At 42.1% G+C, this 17,403-nt stretch overlaps 1 protein-coding gene across 1 annotated transcript in view; it reads left to right on the top strand.

The window, feature by feature from the left end:
- LOC141178791 (uncharacterized) overlaps positions 1-17,067 on the top strand; it is a 42,748-nt gene extending 25,681 nt beyond the window's left edge. The window contains exon 9 of the mRNA XM_073660630.1: positions 13,874-17,067. Coding sequence (XP_073516731.1) covers positions 13,874-15,345 — 1,472 coding nt within the window. The 3' untranslated portion in view covers positions 15,346-17,067. The remainder of the gene's footprint in view (positions 1-13,873) is intronic.
- Positions 17,068-17,403: the final 336 nt, after the last annotated feature.

Below are 17,403 nucleotides of genomic sequence, written 5' to 3'. Positions count from 1 at the left end.
GTGTGTGTGTGTATAAAAGCTGAGTGAGTTTCTGGGATCCAGACAGACTCTTGCATCTTTCATCCAGCCAGTGACGTTTCTGGATTGTGAGTCATGAGGAAAGCAAAAGAATTGTCAGTGGATCTACGGGAAAAGGTAGTTGAACTGTATAACAGATGAAAGGGATACAAAAAGATATCCAAGGAATTGATAATGCCAGTCAGCAGCGTTCAAACTATGATTAACAAATGGAAAAATCAGGGGCTCTGTAAAAACCAAACCACGGTCAGGTAGACCAACAATAATTTTGGCCACAACTGCCAGGAAAATTGTTTGGGATGCAAAGAAAAACCCACAAATAACATCAGCTGAAATTCAGGACTCTCTGAAAACTAGCGGTGTGGCTGTTTCAAGATGTACAATAAGGAGGCACTTGAAGAAAAATGGGCTGCATGGTCGAGTCGCCAGATGAAAGCCATTACTGTGCAAATGCCACAAAGTATCTCACCTACAATACGCCAAACATCACAGAGACAAGCCTCAAGACTTCTGGAACAAGGTAATTTGGAGTGATGAGACCAAAATTGAACTTTTTGGCCACAAGCATAAATGTTACATTTGGAGAGAGGTCAACAAGGCCTATGATGAAAGGAACACCATTCCTACAGTAAAGCTCGGAGGTGGATCGCTGATGTTTAGGGGATGTGTGAGCTACAAAGGCACAGGAAACTTGGTAAAAGTTGAAGGAAAGATGAATGCAGCACATTATCAGCAAATACTGGAGGCAAATTTGCACTCATCAGCCCGGAAGCTGCGCATGGGAAGTACTTGGACGTTCCAACATGACAATGATCCAAAACACAAAGCCAAGTTGACCTGTCATTGGCTACAGCAGAACAAAGCAAAGGTTCTGGAGTGGCCATCTCAGTCTCCTGACCTCACTATCATTGAGCCATTCTGGGGAGATCTGAAGCGCGCAGTTCATGCTAGACAGCCCAGGAATTTACAGGAACTGGAGGCTTTTTGCCAAGAAGAATGGGCAGCTTTACCATCTGAGAAAATAAAGAACCTCATCCACAACTACCACAAAAGACTTCAAGCTGTCATTGATGCTAGAGGGTGCAATACACCGTATTATGAACTGGGGTATGTAAATTTTTGATGAGGGCCATTTGGATGTTTTTGGTTGTCATTATGATTTAAAAAGAGAAAACACAGTAGTTTGATAATAAATGGCTTCACCCAACCAATAACCATGAGGGGAGAAAAAGGTTTTTGTTATCATTCATGTTCTCTGAAACAAGGCGAAGAAAGCAAAAATTCAGCCGGGGTATGTAAACTTTTGAGCCCAACTGTACCATTTGTCAGAATGTATAATGTATTTCGTCATTTGCTAATATAGTACAAATAACATCGATATCACATGTATACCTTCAGGAATTCTATAGTATAGGATTTAGAAGCTTAAAAGAGACCTAGACATTATCTTTGCAGTTCTCGCGAAGCACAACCGGATCTATCAATCCAAAAGGCCCATCGATTTTCAAATTTAGTGATAGCATTTCTCTTGAGATATTTCTTTCCAAGTTTAGGAGAAAGTTAATCTTGTTTATGGACTCTGGGATTGTGGGGGTCTGGTCGGTTATCCAATGTTGAGCTATTAATTTCTTGGCCATATATAACATTTGAGAAACAGCAGATTTACCATGTTCATCAATAACTAAATCTTTAATAAACCCAATATGCATACCAAAGGAGTGACGTCTATTTGTGCTAAGTACATTCTGTTTATAGTGTCTTGTACGCCCTTCCAAAAGGATTCCAAGTTAAAACAAGAGCAAAGCATATGTAATAAGTCTGCTGAGTTTGTCTTACATCTAGCACAGTGAATGTGGTCTAAGCCCACGATCAAATAGCAATTTATGTGTTCTATAAACTTGATGCATCACCTATAGCTGGGAGAGTCTGTGAAGTTCCCTTAATCCCTTTACCCCCGAGGGTGGTTTGCACGTTAATGACCGGGCCAATTTTCACAATTCTGACCACTGTCACTTTGAGGTTATAACTCGGAAAAGCTTTGAAGGATCCCGCTGATTCTGAGACTGTTTTTTTGTGACATCTTGTACTTCATAATAGTGGTAAAATGTATTTGATATGACATGCGTTACTTGGTGAAAAAAATCGGAAATGTGAAGAAAATGTTGAAAATCATGATCCACCCGCGTCTGTTTACATGTTAAATGCTGCTGTCAATCTCTGACAGCAGAACTTAACAGCGCTGCGCCGGAAGCGCGTCACTTACCCCGCCCATCGGTGACCCCGTCACGTGATCGCGGGTCACCGATGGGTGGGCATGACAACCCTGGGTCTGCTGCAGAGCCCAGTGGTTGTCATGTAAAGATCGCTATGAGCGCCACCTAGCGGTCGATACTCATTACTGCTACATAGAGGGGATCTGTTCATCACCTTTATGTAGCAGAGGCGATCAGGCAGTTGCTGCTTCTAGTCTCCTCTGGAGACTATAGAAGCATGCAAAAAGTTTAAAAAATGTTTTTAAAAATATTAAAAAAAATGTTAAAAAATAAAGTTTAAATCACCCCCCTTTTGCCCCATTCAAAATAAAATAAAATAAACCCCACATAAACATATTTGGTACCGCCGTGTTCAGAATCGCCCGATCTATCAATATAAAAAAGAATTAATCTGATAGGTAAACGGCGTAACGAGAAAAAAATTCCAAATGGCAGAATTACGTTTTTTTTGATCGCCACAACATTGCAATAAAATGCAATAACGGGTGATCAGAACAACGGATCTACCCCAAAATGGTATCAATAAAAACGTCAGCCTGGCGCGCAAAAAATAAGTCCTCACCCGGCCCCAGATCCCAAAAATTGAAGACTCTACAAGTCTCAGAAAATGGCGCCATTTTTTTTTTTTTTTTTACGCAAACTTTGGATTTTTTTTCCACCACTTAAATAGAAAAGAACCTATACATGTTTGGTGTCTACGAACTCGTAATGTCCTGGAGAATAATAATGACAGGTCAGTTTTAGCATCCAGTGAACGTGGAAAGAAAAAAAAAAAACAACTGTGGAATTGGAACTTGGAATTTTTTTCCCGTTTTCCAGTACACAATATGGTAAAACTAGCAACTGCGTTTAAAAGTACAACTCGTCCTGCAAAAAATAAGCCCTCACAAGGCCATATTGACAAAAAAATAAAAACGCTATGGCTCTGGGAACAAGGGGAGTGAAAAACGAAAATACAAAAAAAACGGTAAATCCCAAGGTCATGAAGGGGTTAATAACCCTTCAGGTGAGTCACAGGAATTTTTGGAATGTGGAAGAAAACCATGAACATTTAACTTTTTTTCACAAAAATTTAAATTTAGACCCTAATGTTTTTATTTTCGCAAGGGTAACAGGAAAAAATGGAACAAAAACTTTGTTGTGCAATTTCCCCCGAGCATACAGATACCCCATATGTGGGGGAAAACCACTGTTTGGACGCACGGCAGGGTTCGGAAGGGAAGGAGCGCCATTTGACTTTTTGAATGTAAAATTTGCTTCAATAATTAGCGGACGTCATGTTGCTTTAGGGGAGCCCCTGATGTGCCTAAGCAGTGGAAACCCCCCACAAGTGACCCCATTTTGGAAACTAGACCCCTCAGGGAACTTATCTAGATGTGTGGTGAGCACCCTGAACCCCCAGGTGTTAGAACTCTCCTGTTAGTTTTTTTTTAGTTTGCTGGTCACATGACCATTTTTGCCTATTTAATCCGGCTCCGCCCTCCTGGCTTTGCTGGACTTCATTGTATTTACTACTCTTGAGCTAGCTTGGTGCTCTGTTGCCGTTCTCTGTTAGTTTTGCTAGGTCTTCTGACCTCTTTGCTTTTTGTTGTGTGTTTGTCTTTGACTGCTACTATTTCTGCTAGGAGGTGTCCAACTTATCCCAGTCCCTAGTTCTTGTAGGGATCCCTCCCTCTCATCTATAGGTCTTCGTACAGACTAGCCGAGGACTTTAGCGGGTCTGATCGCAGGATCAGGTTCCCCGTTACATCGTAGGGATCTAGTTTAGTTCTATTGTAGGGACAGATCTCCTGTCTTTCCTTAGTCCCTGTAGCAGATCATAACAGTAAGTCCAGCCCAAAAAGAAAAAAGAAAAAAATTTTCTCTAAGGAAAGACCTCCAGTTTTCCATCATGGTCTCGGTTCAAGATTTGGCTCAACGCTTGCAGGGACTCTCTCTGGAGGTGGTAAGGCTCCAACAACACGTGAGTAGCTGTTCTGGAGCACATTTTGTGGAACCTAAGGTACGTCTGCCTGATCTATTTTTTGGTGAACAACAAGATTTTTTTTCTTTTAAAAATGCTTGTTTATTGTATTTTCGTTTGAGACCCGGATCCTCTGGTGATGAATCACAGTGCATGGGGTTCATAATGTCACTTTTGCGCAAAGATCCTCAGGGATGGGCCTTATCCCTCCAACCTAGTGATCCGTGCTTTAGATCAGTGGATAGTTTTTTTTTCTGCTTTGGGTTTGTTGTACGATGATCCTGATCGTGTCTCATCTGCTGAGTCTGAATTGAGACATCTGAGGCAGGGATCAGGTAATGTGGAAAAATATTGTTCTCACTTCCGTCGGTGGTCTGCCCAGGTGGGGTGGAACGATTCAGCTTTGAAAAGCTTGTTTCTTGCAGGGCTATGTGAAAGGGTTAAGGATTTACTGATTGCTTATCCCACACCTGGAAACTTGCAGGAGGCAATGCAATTAGCTATACGGGTGGACAGGAGACTGCGTGCAAGGGTTAATGAGAGCAAATCCTCTGCTATGTCAGCTCCAAGTCCTGAGAGGGTCTGTGCTGACAATGGAGAGCCGATGGAGATTGGGGCGATGGCACCCCGCTCTCAGGAAAAAGACCGCAGGCTTTCTGAAGGTTTGTGCTTCTATTGCGGAAATTCTGGTCATTTGATTAAGAACTGTGTGCTTCGTATGAAGAAAGAAAAAAAAAATGGTCAGTCATGCACGTATAGCCTGTTTAAATTCTAAGGGTGTATTCCTATCTGCCACTACTGCTGCTCAGGATGAATTAATTGAATTTCGGGTATTTGTGGATTGTGGTTCTACTCTGAATGTGATTGATGGGGGATTCTTGGAAAAACTTAGATTAGAACCTAAACTTTTGTCATCCCCTATTGCTGTGGTTTCTGTTGATGGCTCTCCCTTGAAGAGTGTTACTCATAAGGTCTGTGAATTTCCCCTCACTATTAATGGTATTCATCAAGAGAATTTGGATTTGGTGGTATTGGATAATTTGCCTTCTCCAGTAATATTGGGGTTACCCTGGTTAAAATTGCACAATCCTGTACTGGATTGGTCTACCAATGAAATTAAGTCGTGGAGCCCTAAGTGTTATGACAAGTGTTGTAACGGGCGCATTGCTGCTGTGGATAAAGGGGAATTACCTGTACCTATTCAGGATTTTTGGAAAGTTTTTTCTGAGAAGGAATCGCAAATTTTGCCTCCCCATAGAGACTATGATTGTACCATTGAATTTGTCCCTGGAGCGACTCTTCCTAAAAGTCGTTTATTTAATCTTACTATTCCTGAGAGAAAGGCTTTGGAGGAATACATACAGAAAAGCTTGGCCGCCGGTCACATTAGGCCTTCCAAGTCTCCTGTGGCTGTTGGATTTTTTTTTGTAAAAAAAAAAGATGGCGGTTTACGTCCTTGTCTGGACTTTCGTGAGATTAATAAAATTACTGTACGCAATCCTTACCCACTGCCATTGATTCCTGATTTATTTAACCAGTTAGCGGGGGCCAAGTGGTTCTCTAAAATTGATCTCCGGGGGGCATACAATTTGTTGCGCATGAAGGAGGGTGATGAATGGAAGACTGCTTTTAACACTCCTGTGGGTCATTTTGAGAACCTGGTTACGCCTTTTGGTCTTACCAATGCACCAGCATTTTTTCAGAATCTTATTAATGACATCCTTAGACCTTTAATCGGCAAAAATGTGGTTGTGTATTTGGATGACATTCTGATTTATTCGCCTGATCTGGAGTCTCATTGGCGGAGCGTACGTGAGGTATTACAGTTATTAATGGACAATTCGCTTTTTGCTAAGCTGGAGAAATGTGAGTTCGCTGTACAGAGAATTAGTTTTTTGGGCTACATTATCTCCAGTGAAGGTTTTGAGATGGACCCGGTTAAAGTTCAAGCTGTGCAGGAATGGCCTAGGCCTATTGGTTTGAAATCGATACAGAGGTTTTTGGGTTTCGCCAATTATTACAGAAAATTCATAAAAAATTTTTCTATTATTGTCAAACCGCTGACCGATCTCACCAGGAAAGGTGCTAATGCGGTTCAGTGGACTTCTGAGGCGATTGAAGCTTTTGTGTTTCTAAAGGAGAGGTTCACCTCTGCTCCCATCCTTATGCAGCCTGATGTGACTAAGCCGTTTTTGGTTGAGGTTGATGCTTCTTCGGTGGGGGTCGGTGCGGTGTTGTCTCAGGAAAACAAGGATGGAGTACATCCCTGTGCCTTTTTTTCAAAAAAATTTTCTGAGACTGAACTTAATTACGATATTGGTAATCGGGAATTGCTGGCGATTAAACTCACATTTGAACACTGGCGGCACCTCTTGGAAGGTGCTGTATTTCCCATTCAGGTTTTCACTGATCATAAAAATCTGATCTATCTTGATGCTGCCAAGCGCTTGAATGCCCGTCAGGCTAGGTGGGCACTTTTTTTCTCGCGGTTTAATTTTTCCGTTACTTACATCCCGGGTACCAAGAATGTTAAAGCGGATGCTTTGTCTCGCAGCTTTTCTCCCATGGTCGGTGTTGAGGAGGAAGAGGAGAGCATTTTACAAGAAGGTGTTGTGATTGCTGCTTTGGACTCCGTTTTGGAGGATGAGATTCTTAAAGCTCAGGAGAATGCCCCATCTAACACTCCCCATGGGAGGTTGTTTGTGCCTAGGACCTTTAGGAGAGATTTGTTTGTTGAGTGTCATGAGTCTCGGTTGGCAGGTCATCCAGGAATTTCTGAGACCAAGAGACTTGTAGGTCGCAGTTTTTGGTGGCCTGGATGGCAGAAGGAAGTCATTAAGTGGGTGCGCCAATGTACTGTGTGTGCTAGATCCAAGTCTTCGCATGCTCCTGCTGCGGGGTTGCTTTGCCCTCTGGAGGTTCCTAGTGCACCTTGTACACATCTGGCTATGGACTTTATTACTGACCTTCCCCTGTCTGAAGGTTTCACGGTCATCTGGGTGGTCGTGGACCATTTTAGCAAGATGTGTCACTTGGTTCCCTTCATCAAACTGCCTTGCGCTAAGACACTCGCTAAGGCCTTTGTCAAGGAAATTGTCAGACTACATGGTGTTCCTACTGACATTGTTTCTGATAGGGGACCTCAGTTCGTGGCTCGTTTTTGGTGTGCCTTTTGTGACAGGTTGGGAGTTCATTTGTCGTTTTCATCCGGATATCATCCTGAGTCTAATGGCCAGACAGAAAGGAAGAACCAGGATGTTGAGCAGTTCATGCGTTGTTTTGTGGCAGACAATCAAGAGGGGTGGTCTGAGTTTCTGCCACTTGCTGAATTTGCTCTTAACAACCATACATCCTCTTCTGCTGGGTGTTCGCCTTTTTTTGTTGTTCTGGGAGACATCCGTCTTTTGGGTCATTCTCCAAATTGGTATCGGCTGTGCCTGAGGAGGAGAGTTTTTCCGGTGATTTGGAGAGAGTTTGGACGGATGTGCGTGGTAATCTTCAGGAGGCTAACAAAAAATCTAAAAGGTACTTTGATAGGAAACGGCAAGAGGTTTTGTTGGCTGTTGGTGACATGGTTTGGTTGTCCTCTAAGAATCTGCGATTGAGGATTCCTTCTAAAAAATTGGGTCCCAAGTTCGTAGGGCCCTTTAAGGTGCTTCAGATAGTTAACCAATCTGCTGTTAGGTTGGAGGTTCCTACGTCCTGGAAGATTAACCCGGTGTTTCATGTTTCTCTGTTGAAAAAAGCTGATGTGTCGGATGGTGACGCCTCTGCCACTGTTCCTCCGGTGGTGGAGGACGGGGAATATGAAATTTCCCGCATCCTAAATTCTAGACGGTATAGAGGGAGTTTGCCGTATCTCATCGCTTGGAAGGGTTTCGGACCTGAGGATAACTCATGGGTGAGGGCGGATGATGTTTCTGCTTCCAGACTTGTCAGAGCGTTTCACAGGAGGTTTCCTGATAAGCCTGGGCCTAGGGGATCCGGAGGATCCTCATAGAAGAGGGGGTACTGTTAGAACTCTCCTGTTAGGTTTTTTTTAGTTTGCTGGTCACATGACCATTTTTGCCTATTTAATCCGGCTCCGCCCTCCTGGCTTTGCTGGACTTCATTGTATTTACTACTCTTGAGCTAGCTTGGTGCTCTGTTGCCGTTCTCTGTTAGTTTTGCTAGGTCTTCTGACCTCTTTGCTTTTTGTTGTGTGTTTGTCTTTGACTGCTACTATTTCTGCTAGGAGGTGTCCAACTTATCCCAGTCCCTAGTTCTTGTAGGGATCCCTCCCTCTCATCTATAGGTCTTCGTACAGACTAGCCGAGGACTTTAGCGGGTCTGATCGCAGGATCAGGTTCCCCGTTACATCGTAGGGATCTAGTTTAGTTCTATTGTAGGGACAGATCTCCTGTCTTTCCTTAGTCCCTGTAGCAGATCATAACACCAGGTGCTTCACAGAATTTTATAACATTGAGCCGTAAAAATAAAGTTTTCACATTTTTTCCACGAAAATGTTTTTGGGACTCAAATTCTGCATTTTCATAAGCATAACAGGAGAAATTGTACCAAAACATTTGTTGTTCAATTTCTCCTGAGTACGCCGATACCCCATATGTTGGGAAGAACTACTGTTTGGGCAGACGGCAGGGTTCGGAAGGGAAGGAGCGCCATTTGACTTTTTAAATGTAAAATTTGCTTGAATAATTAGAGGACGCCATGTCACATTTGGGAAGGCCCTGATGTGCCTTAAAAGCGGAAACCCCCCACATGTGACCACATTTTGGAAACTAGACCCCTCAAGGAACTCCTCTATATGTGTGGTGAGCACCTTGAACCCCCAGGTATTTCACAGAAGTTTATAATGTAGACCCGTGAAAATAAAAAAAAACTAACTTTTTCCACAAAAAATGATATTTTAGCCCCAATTTTTTTATTTTCACAAGGGTAAGAAGAGACTCCAAAAGTTGTTGCGCAATTTGAACTGAGTACGCCGATACCCTATATGGCTATGTGCCCACGATGCAGAATTGAAGCAGAACATTTCCGCAGCATTTCTGCATGTCCTTGTCCTTGCGTTCTTTAAGCTTTTTTGCAGCGTTTTTAACAAGCGGATTTGACTTGCATTTTTCAAATGCATTGAGTAGTCAAATCCGCATGCGGAAACGCACAAATAATGGACATGCTGCGGATTTTTCTGCACAGAAAATCCGCTGCGGAAAATTCCGCAGCACGTGCACAGAACATGCAGATTTTCATTGGGGACCATGGGGCACGTATTACCAAGTCTTTTAAAAGCGTTTCCGCTGCGGAATTTCACGTGTATGGTAGGCAATTCCCACGTGTTTTTTTTTTTAGCTGTATAACAAACGCGAAACATATGGGGCGGAGACTCGAGCATGTCACTTGAGCACCCGCGATACTAGGCGCATACCCGAGCACCTGATGAAGTCAAGTAGCGAGCACTTGCGCTCAACACTAGTCGCCATATTGTCATTTTTTTTCTTTACTGCTAACCCTAACACAACCCTAACCCCAACCCTAATCGGTTGGTCTAATCCTAACCTCAACACAACCCTAATCCTAATCGTAACCTTAACCCTAATCCCAACATAATCCTAACCCTATCCCAAGGAATCCATTCACTATAATGAGGCAGCAAAGTTACTCTGGAGTTCGTCTTGCCTTTGTTTAGTGGTGTCCTTTCAGAGGTTTACAAAACTGTGGCTGAGGGCACTTTTATGCACGCCTAATAAAAAGACAGACACTGGGATCACAGGCCAGACGGCGTCCACCGTGCCTCCATCTGCCTCATTACTGGGAATCTTCCGTCAGGGGTTCCGTCTGAATAATTTATTTCAGAGATTTACACAGAAACCCCGGTGTAAGCGCTCAACACAGAGCGCAGGATAAATGTGAGCCGAGCCTTACTGCGATTTTTGGGAGGCAGAAGGAACAAATCAGCAGCAGGTGAAGAATTGGTTTTATTTATTTTTTACGCCGTTCCTCGTGCGGTATAAGTGATTAGACAACTTTATTCTTTGGGTCACTGCGATTACAGCGATACCAGATTTATATCTGATTTTTATGATTGAAAGCTATCATACACTATAAGACTTTGCAAAAAAAAAAAAAAAAGACTAGTTTTTGCATTGCCATATTTTGAGAGCTATAATTTTTCCATATTTCGGCCGACAGTCATGTAAGGCTTGTTTTTTGCGGGACAAGTTGACGTTTTTATTGTTACCATTTTCGGGCATGTGACATTTTTTGATCACTTTCTATTCCGATTTTTGGGAGGCAGAATAAACAGAAACCAACAATTTTATAGAAGAATAATTTTTTTGCATCGCATAAATTTATTTTTCGGCTGAGGAAACTGTCTGGCAGCTTGTTTTTTGCAGGACAAGATGACGTCTTCAGTGGTCCCATGTTTATTTACATTCGTCTTTTTGATCGCATTTTATTTCACTTTTTGTTCGGCGGTGTGATGATGATAAAGCACTGTTTTTTGCCTTTTTTTTTTTTTTTTTTTTTTTTTTTTAACCGTGTTCACTAAAGGGGTTAACTAGTGGGACATTTTTATAGGTCAGGTCATTCTGGATGCGGTGATGCCAAATATGTGTACTTTTATAGTTTTTTTTTTCAGAATATTTATTGATGGGTATATATATATTAGTACAGACCAAAAGTTTGGACACACCTCATTTAAAGATTCTTCTGTATTTTCATGACTATGAAAATTGTACATTCACACTGAAGGCATCAAAACTATGAATTAACACATGTGGAATTATATACTTAACAAAAAAGTGTGAAACAACTGAAAACATGTCTTATATTCTAGGTTCTTCAAAGTAGCCACCTTTTGCTTTGATGACTGCTTTGCACACTCTTAGCATTCTCTTGATGAGCTTACATACAGTATAGACCAGTGGAAATCTGTGCTTTGGTCTGATGAGTCCAAATTTGAGATCTTTGGTTCCAGCCACCGTGTCTTTGTGCGATGCAGAAAAGGTGAACGGATGGACTCTACATGCCTGGTTCCCACCGTGAAGCATGGAGGAGGAGGTGTGATGGTGTGGGGGTGCTTTGCTGGTGACACTGTTGGGGATTTATTCAAAATTGAAGGCATACTGAACCAGCATGGCTACCACAGCATCTTGCATCATATATATTTTAGTCCCACTTTCACTTTCTGCAGTCTGATCGCAGGTATAAGGGGTCTCTGACCCAAGAGCAGAAACGCTTTTGTCCCTCTGCTAGCTCGCTAAATGCTGCAATTGCATCATTTATGGGGTTAAAATGCCGGAAGCAGAGCGGGCACCGCTCCTGGCACTGAGTGATGGGTGTCAGCTGTCAGAATCAGCTCACACCTGGTGGCTGTCGTACCCGCACAGCCTCTGTGCGGGTGCGATCCGCCAAATGTAATAATTATTACTTATAATGTCAAAAAGGGGTTAATGATTACATAAAGGAGCCAGAGGAAGGCCAAGGAGTAGAACAATAGAGCTTAGGTGGTAAATAAGTTAGGTATCAGATGAGTATAAAGGCATGTTAGGTATAGGGCAGAGACATATCAGCAATATAGGGCCCCACTCAGATAAGTAATGAAGCTTATTAAGTAACAGGGCAGAGACATATAGGGAGTACAGGTGCCCAAACAGATCAGTATAGAAGCATGTTGTATGATCTTGCCAGGTGGCTTGTCTGTCTGCACAACGTGTGCTGGGTGGCTACCTTTAATGGAGCTGTGAACTGGCGTTCTGGTGCTCCCACTCCTTCGTCTCGTGCATCTGTCTCTGGTTGCAGCTGGAGGGTTTAGGTAAGTTTCCGCAATGCGGAAGTGCGTGCGTCATACCCGCCCACCGGAAGTTGTCATGGGCGGGTGACATGGCACAGGGACTGGGTCTGTTGGGTAGTGCCTGCTCACTGTATGGTCGTGTCACATGTAGCGTAACCATTGCGATGGGCAAAGTCCGCGCTTGTGCTGTAGGTTATGTGCGATAGTTTTGTTATATTGTCATCACGGTGTGTGGATGAGCGGCAAAAGTGAGGTTGATCTTGGTGGGGGAAAAAAACTGCTTCTTTTGGTTGGGTTAAATGGTGCCCTGGATTAAAGCAATAATGGAGAGGGATGTAGGAAATGTATGGAGTCTTGTATGAAACTATACAGTGTGAGGGTATGTCCCTTGTATGTACTTAGATTTGCAAGAATGACACATAGGAGCTGTGTGTAAGAAGGGGAGGGGAAGGGGTGGAGGAGATCGGAGTGGGAGGGGAAGGGGTGGAGGAGATCGGAGTGGGAGGGGAAGGGGTGGAGGAGATCGGAGTGGGAGGGGAAGGGGTGGAGGAGATCGGAGTGGGAGGGGAAGGGGTGGAGGAGATCGGAGTGGGAGGGGAAGGGGTGGAGGAGATCGGAGTGGGAGGGCAGGGGAGAGGGGAAGGGGTTTGAGGAACTCCCTTGGAGAGGGGGAGTAGGAGTGGGTTATAGAGCTGATCTAGCGTGTCTGAAAAAAAGATCAGGTTAGCCAATCTATTTCATGGTTGAGAGCCTTGAGGGACCGTGTATGAAGGGCGTGGATCTAGAACCACTCCCGCTGTTTAAGGATTTTAATAAGGTTATCACCTTGTCTGGGTCTGGATACTTGTTCGATCATCTGGAACCTGAGTTGTTATACTGTATACCTGGCGAAATGATAGGGTAGTAGTAACCAGGTTTTGCCACAACGGATAGTGGATTTGTGTTTGACAATGCGGTCCCTGATGTGTTGAATAGTTTTCCATACGTATTGTAGACCACATGGGCATTTGACTACATATACCATGAAGTTAGATTCTCTGCAGAATGAATGAGGCCACGTATGGTGACAGAAGCAGATGCCGCAGGAGCAGATCCCAGAGGTGATGAGACCCACCATTTGCAGAAACCTTAATATGACAAAATGACAGAAAATCAGAGCAGTAGAAATCCCCAGAAAGTGACTCCGTTTTGGAAATTATAACCCTCAGGAAATGAATCTATAGGAGTAGTGACTATTTTGACTCCACAACCACTTTCTGGAAATTTGCACGCCTGGATGTTGGAGACTGAAAATTGCAAATATATTATTTTATTGCCCAACACATAGTGTTCATATTGTACTCCAGGAGATACACACACACACACACACACACACACACACACACACACACACACACACACACACACACACACACACACACACACACACACACACACACACACACTATAAATTAAGTGGGTTCTTCTTACTAGAGTAATGCCAAATATATGGATGCTAAATGTGGTTTGGGCGCACTGCAAGGCTTAGAAGCAAGGGGGAGATTGGAGTGATATTGCTGAATTGGGTTATGGAAGCCATGTTGCTTTTCAGGAGCATTTGAGACCATAATAATGTAGAAACTTCTGTTTTTACACTGGCAGATGATGGACCACGCTCTACTGGTTCATGCTATGAGGTTTTCTATTAGACTGTGAACTGTCAGTGTCTTAGTGAATAATTCAATGTTATTACGTAACTTGCCATTTCTACAGACAGTTTAAATGTTCAGAAATATAAAATTCAAGGATATTTTCTTCAAAAATAATAATTGGTTTTATTCTTGGCAGATGACTGTACCAGGAGATCAGAGGGACAGCTGACCTCTTCAATTTCTAAATCAGATGATCTTGAGATCCCACAGGATACAATTGAAGTGAATGCCGTTACTCCAGATTTACCATCATCCCTTCACAACAAAGATTTGTCATCGGATTCTTTAAAACAGGTCCTGACTTCTGATTCATTACCGACTACTAAGGAAAATCACAGTCACAAAAGAGGCATTAACAGACGAACTGCTCCTAAACGAAACAAGCCATTTTCACAGTCAGACTATGGAAATAGTTTTCCCCTCAAAAAGTATTTTCTTAAACATCAAAAAATGTACACAGGAGACAATCGAATTTCCTGTTCCAATTGTGGGAGATGTTTTAACCAGAAATCGGATCTTGTTAGTCACCAGAGAACTCATACATTGGAGATGCCATTTTCATGTTTAAAATGTGGGAAATGTTTTGTAAAGAAAATATATCTTCTCAGACACAAGAGAACCCACACAGAAGAGGAGCCTTTTTTATGTTCCAAATGTGGGAAATGTTTTAAATGGAAAAGAAATCTTGATACCCACCAGAGAACCCACACAGGGGAGAAGCCATTTTCATGTTCAGAATGTGGAAAATGTTTTGTGCAGAAAATATCTCTTCTCAGTCACCAGAGAACCCACAAAGAAGAGAAGCCTTTTTCATGTTCAGAATGTGGGAAATGTTTTAAATGGAAAGCAAATCTTTTCGCACATCAGAGAACTCACACAGGGGAGAAGCCATTTTCATGTTCAGAATGTGGGAAATGTTTTGCAAAGAAATCAAATCTTATCAAGCATCTGCGAACTCACACAGGGGAGAAGCCATTTCCATGTTCAGAATGTGGGAAATGTTTTGTAAATAAATCAGATCTTATCAGACATCACAAAACTCACACAGGGGAGAAGCCTTTTTTATGTTCAGAATGTGGAAAATGTTTTAAACATGAATCAGATGTTGTTAAACACCAAAGAACCCACACAGGGGAGAGGCCATTTTCATGTTCAGAATGTGGGAAATGTTTTATAGCGACATCAAATCTAATCAGACATCAGAGAACCCACACAGGGGAGAAGCCATTTTCATGTTCAGAATGTGGAAAATGTTTTAACCAGAAATGTTATTTTGTTAAGCACCAGAGAACCCACACAGGGGAGAAGCCTTTTTCATGTTCAGATTGTGGGAAATGTTTTAACCAGAAATCAAATCTTATCAAACATCAAAGAACTCACACAGGGGAGAAGCCATTTTCATGTTCAGAATGTGGGAAATATTTTACACGGAAATCAACTCTTAATAAACATCAGAGAAGTCACACAGGGGAGAAGCCTCTTTCATGTTCAAAATGTGGGAAATGTTTTAACCAGAAAGCGCATGTTGATAGCCACGAGAGAACCCACACAGGGGAGAATGACTCAACTACACCCAACTGGTCTCTGTATACACTAGAAAGGCCTTAGCTGCACAACTTAAAACACCACCTCGGACCTAACTACCAAATAGACAGTTGAGGAGTTTCTCGTATTTCCTGAGGAACCAGAGGGGAGTCTGCAACACACTATCAACAAGGGGAAAGAAAAGTGTGACATAAGATATGAAAAACCCTGAGTGAGAAACTAAAACACATTCATATAGGGCAAAGAAGGCAAGCTAATGAGAACCAAAAATAAAAGGAGCAAGTATAACTTCCCAGAAACCTAACAGTGGTAGAAGGAAAAGGTACTGGGAGAGAAAGCAAACAGACCAGGAGGATTATTTCACCTTTGTGGTGAAAATTACAAAATTCATCTTCGCCCACAATTATTAGAATTTGATAACATAACAATATATATCTACAAGAGACTGGTACAGCAATAGGAAGTAACATGGCTCCACAGTACGCAAATCTTTTAATGGCCAAGCTTGAAAGTGACTTCTTGTCCACATGTCCCATCAGGGCTCTTGCCTACTACCATTACTTTGATATTTTAATCATCTGGACGGAATCTGAGCAACAGCTTAAGACGTTCCATGAACACTTTAATCAATTTTATCTCACCATTGTTAAATATTAATTATGGATATTCATTTTATTCTTAATTCTGAATTCTGTACCATACATAAGATTGCATCAGCCATCGTGCTAGGGTTTCTAGATGACATGCGCTATTTGTGTATTTTAATTCAGCACCATAATTAAAAGAACAGGTGCTATATGACAGGCCTATAAAAGCCCATGTTAGAGACAGGGGGGGTCTCTTGCCATTCCACAGGACAAGGATATGTGTGTAAACCAGCTGCTGATGTAGGCCCAAGGAAACACGTTCTTTACCCGGACACATGGTGTCATCCTGAGACGTGCTGGACACAGACATATGCAATCTACCATCCAGGATCCCAGGGAAAGATGGGTGAATCTCAATTATTAAGCTAATTATGGACAAATGGACAATCACTCTGTAACTATTTAATTATTTTATGTAATCATTCTTTTTAATGGACAATCCGAGAATAAATCGATACTTTTTTTCCTAAGAATATCGTGATAGTCATTAATCGATCACATCTGATAAGAAGTCCTCGATAGAAAAAATATACGGAAAGAAGTATTTTTTTACAACCATCAACTTAACACTCAACTACTCCTGTACTGAAATTAACTTTTTGGACACCTTCATTAAGCTACAGAACAATGAAATAGAGACATCCAATTAACCGTCCAACATACCTTAAATGGGTCAGTTCAGTTTCCATCCAAAACACACAAAAAAACTGTATGGGCTAAAGCCAAGCCATCAGATACAATCGGATATGTTCCAACCCTATGGACAGAGACAAACACCTTGGTGGCCTCAAAAAGACCTTTTTGAACAAGGGCAACCTGGTGCCTCTAGTAGTCACCTACAATCCAAATTTGGCAGCGCTAAAGAGAGCTGCATGGAAATTACAACCTTTATTACAAAAAGATGCCCGGTTACAATCTATATTTCCAGATCTCCCACTTCTCTGTTTTAGGCAGTCCCCAAATCTAAAAAGCATCATTGTCAGAAGCTCCCTGTCCTCTCCAATAGCTACATGAACCTTTCCCTGCAACCAGAAAAAATGTAAAACCTGTCCATTTATAATGACACTGACAAGATAAAGATCCTAACTCACATCAGGACCCCAAGATCTTGGGTACTTTCAGCTGCATCACATGTAATGTACTTAATTATATGTATCAAATGTCCAGCTGGGGGTCTTTATGTAGGGGAGACAGGGCAAAAACTTAGAACAAGGATGAATTCTCATCGCCACACAATAAAAGAAAAAAGAATAGATATACCTGTGGCCAATCATTTTTTTATCCCTGATGACAGCATCATAGACATGAAATTATACCAAAAATAATGAGTATATAATGGCCCAAATAAGAACATCAAGAATGTCCATGCTAGTGCTCAAAATGCAATTATGTTTATTAATCGGTTACATTGTGGACAGCTTATACAAATCTTGGAGACAATAACAGGATAAACAAAGGACTGAGCAGAGAGCCA

This window comes from Phyllobates terribilis, unplaced genomic scaffold (genome assembly GCF_046119375.1).
Source record: "Phyllobates terribilis strain yellow unplaced genomic scaffold, ASM4611937v1 Scaffold_30__1_contigs__length_15301838, whole genome shotgun sequence".
In the NCBI taxonomy this organism is placed as follows: Eukaryota; Metazoa; Chordata; class Amphibia; order Anura; family Dendrobatidae; genus Phyllobates; species Phyllobates terribilis.
The sequence above is the reverse complement of the archived record's forward strand: the minus strand, read 5'-3'. Positions and strand labels throughout refer to the sequence as shown.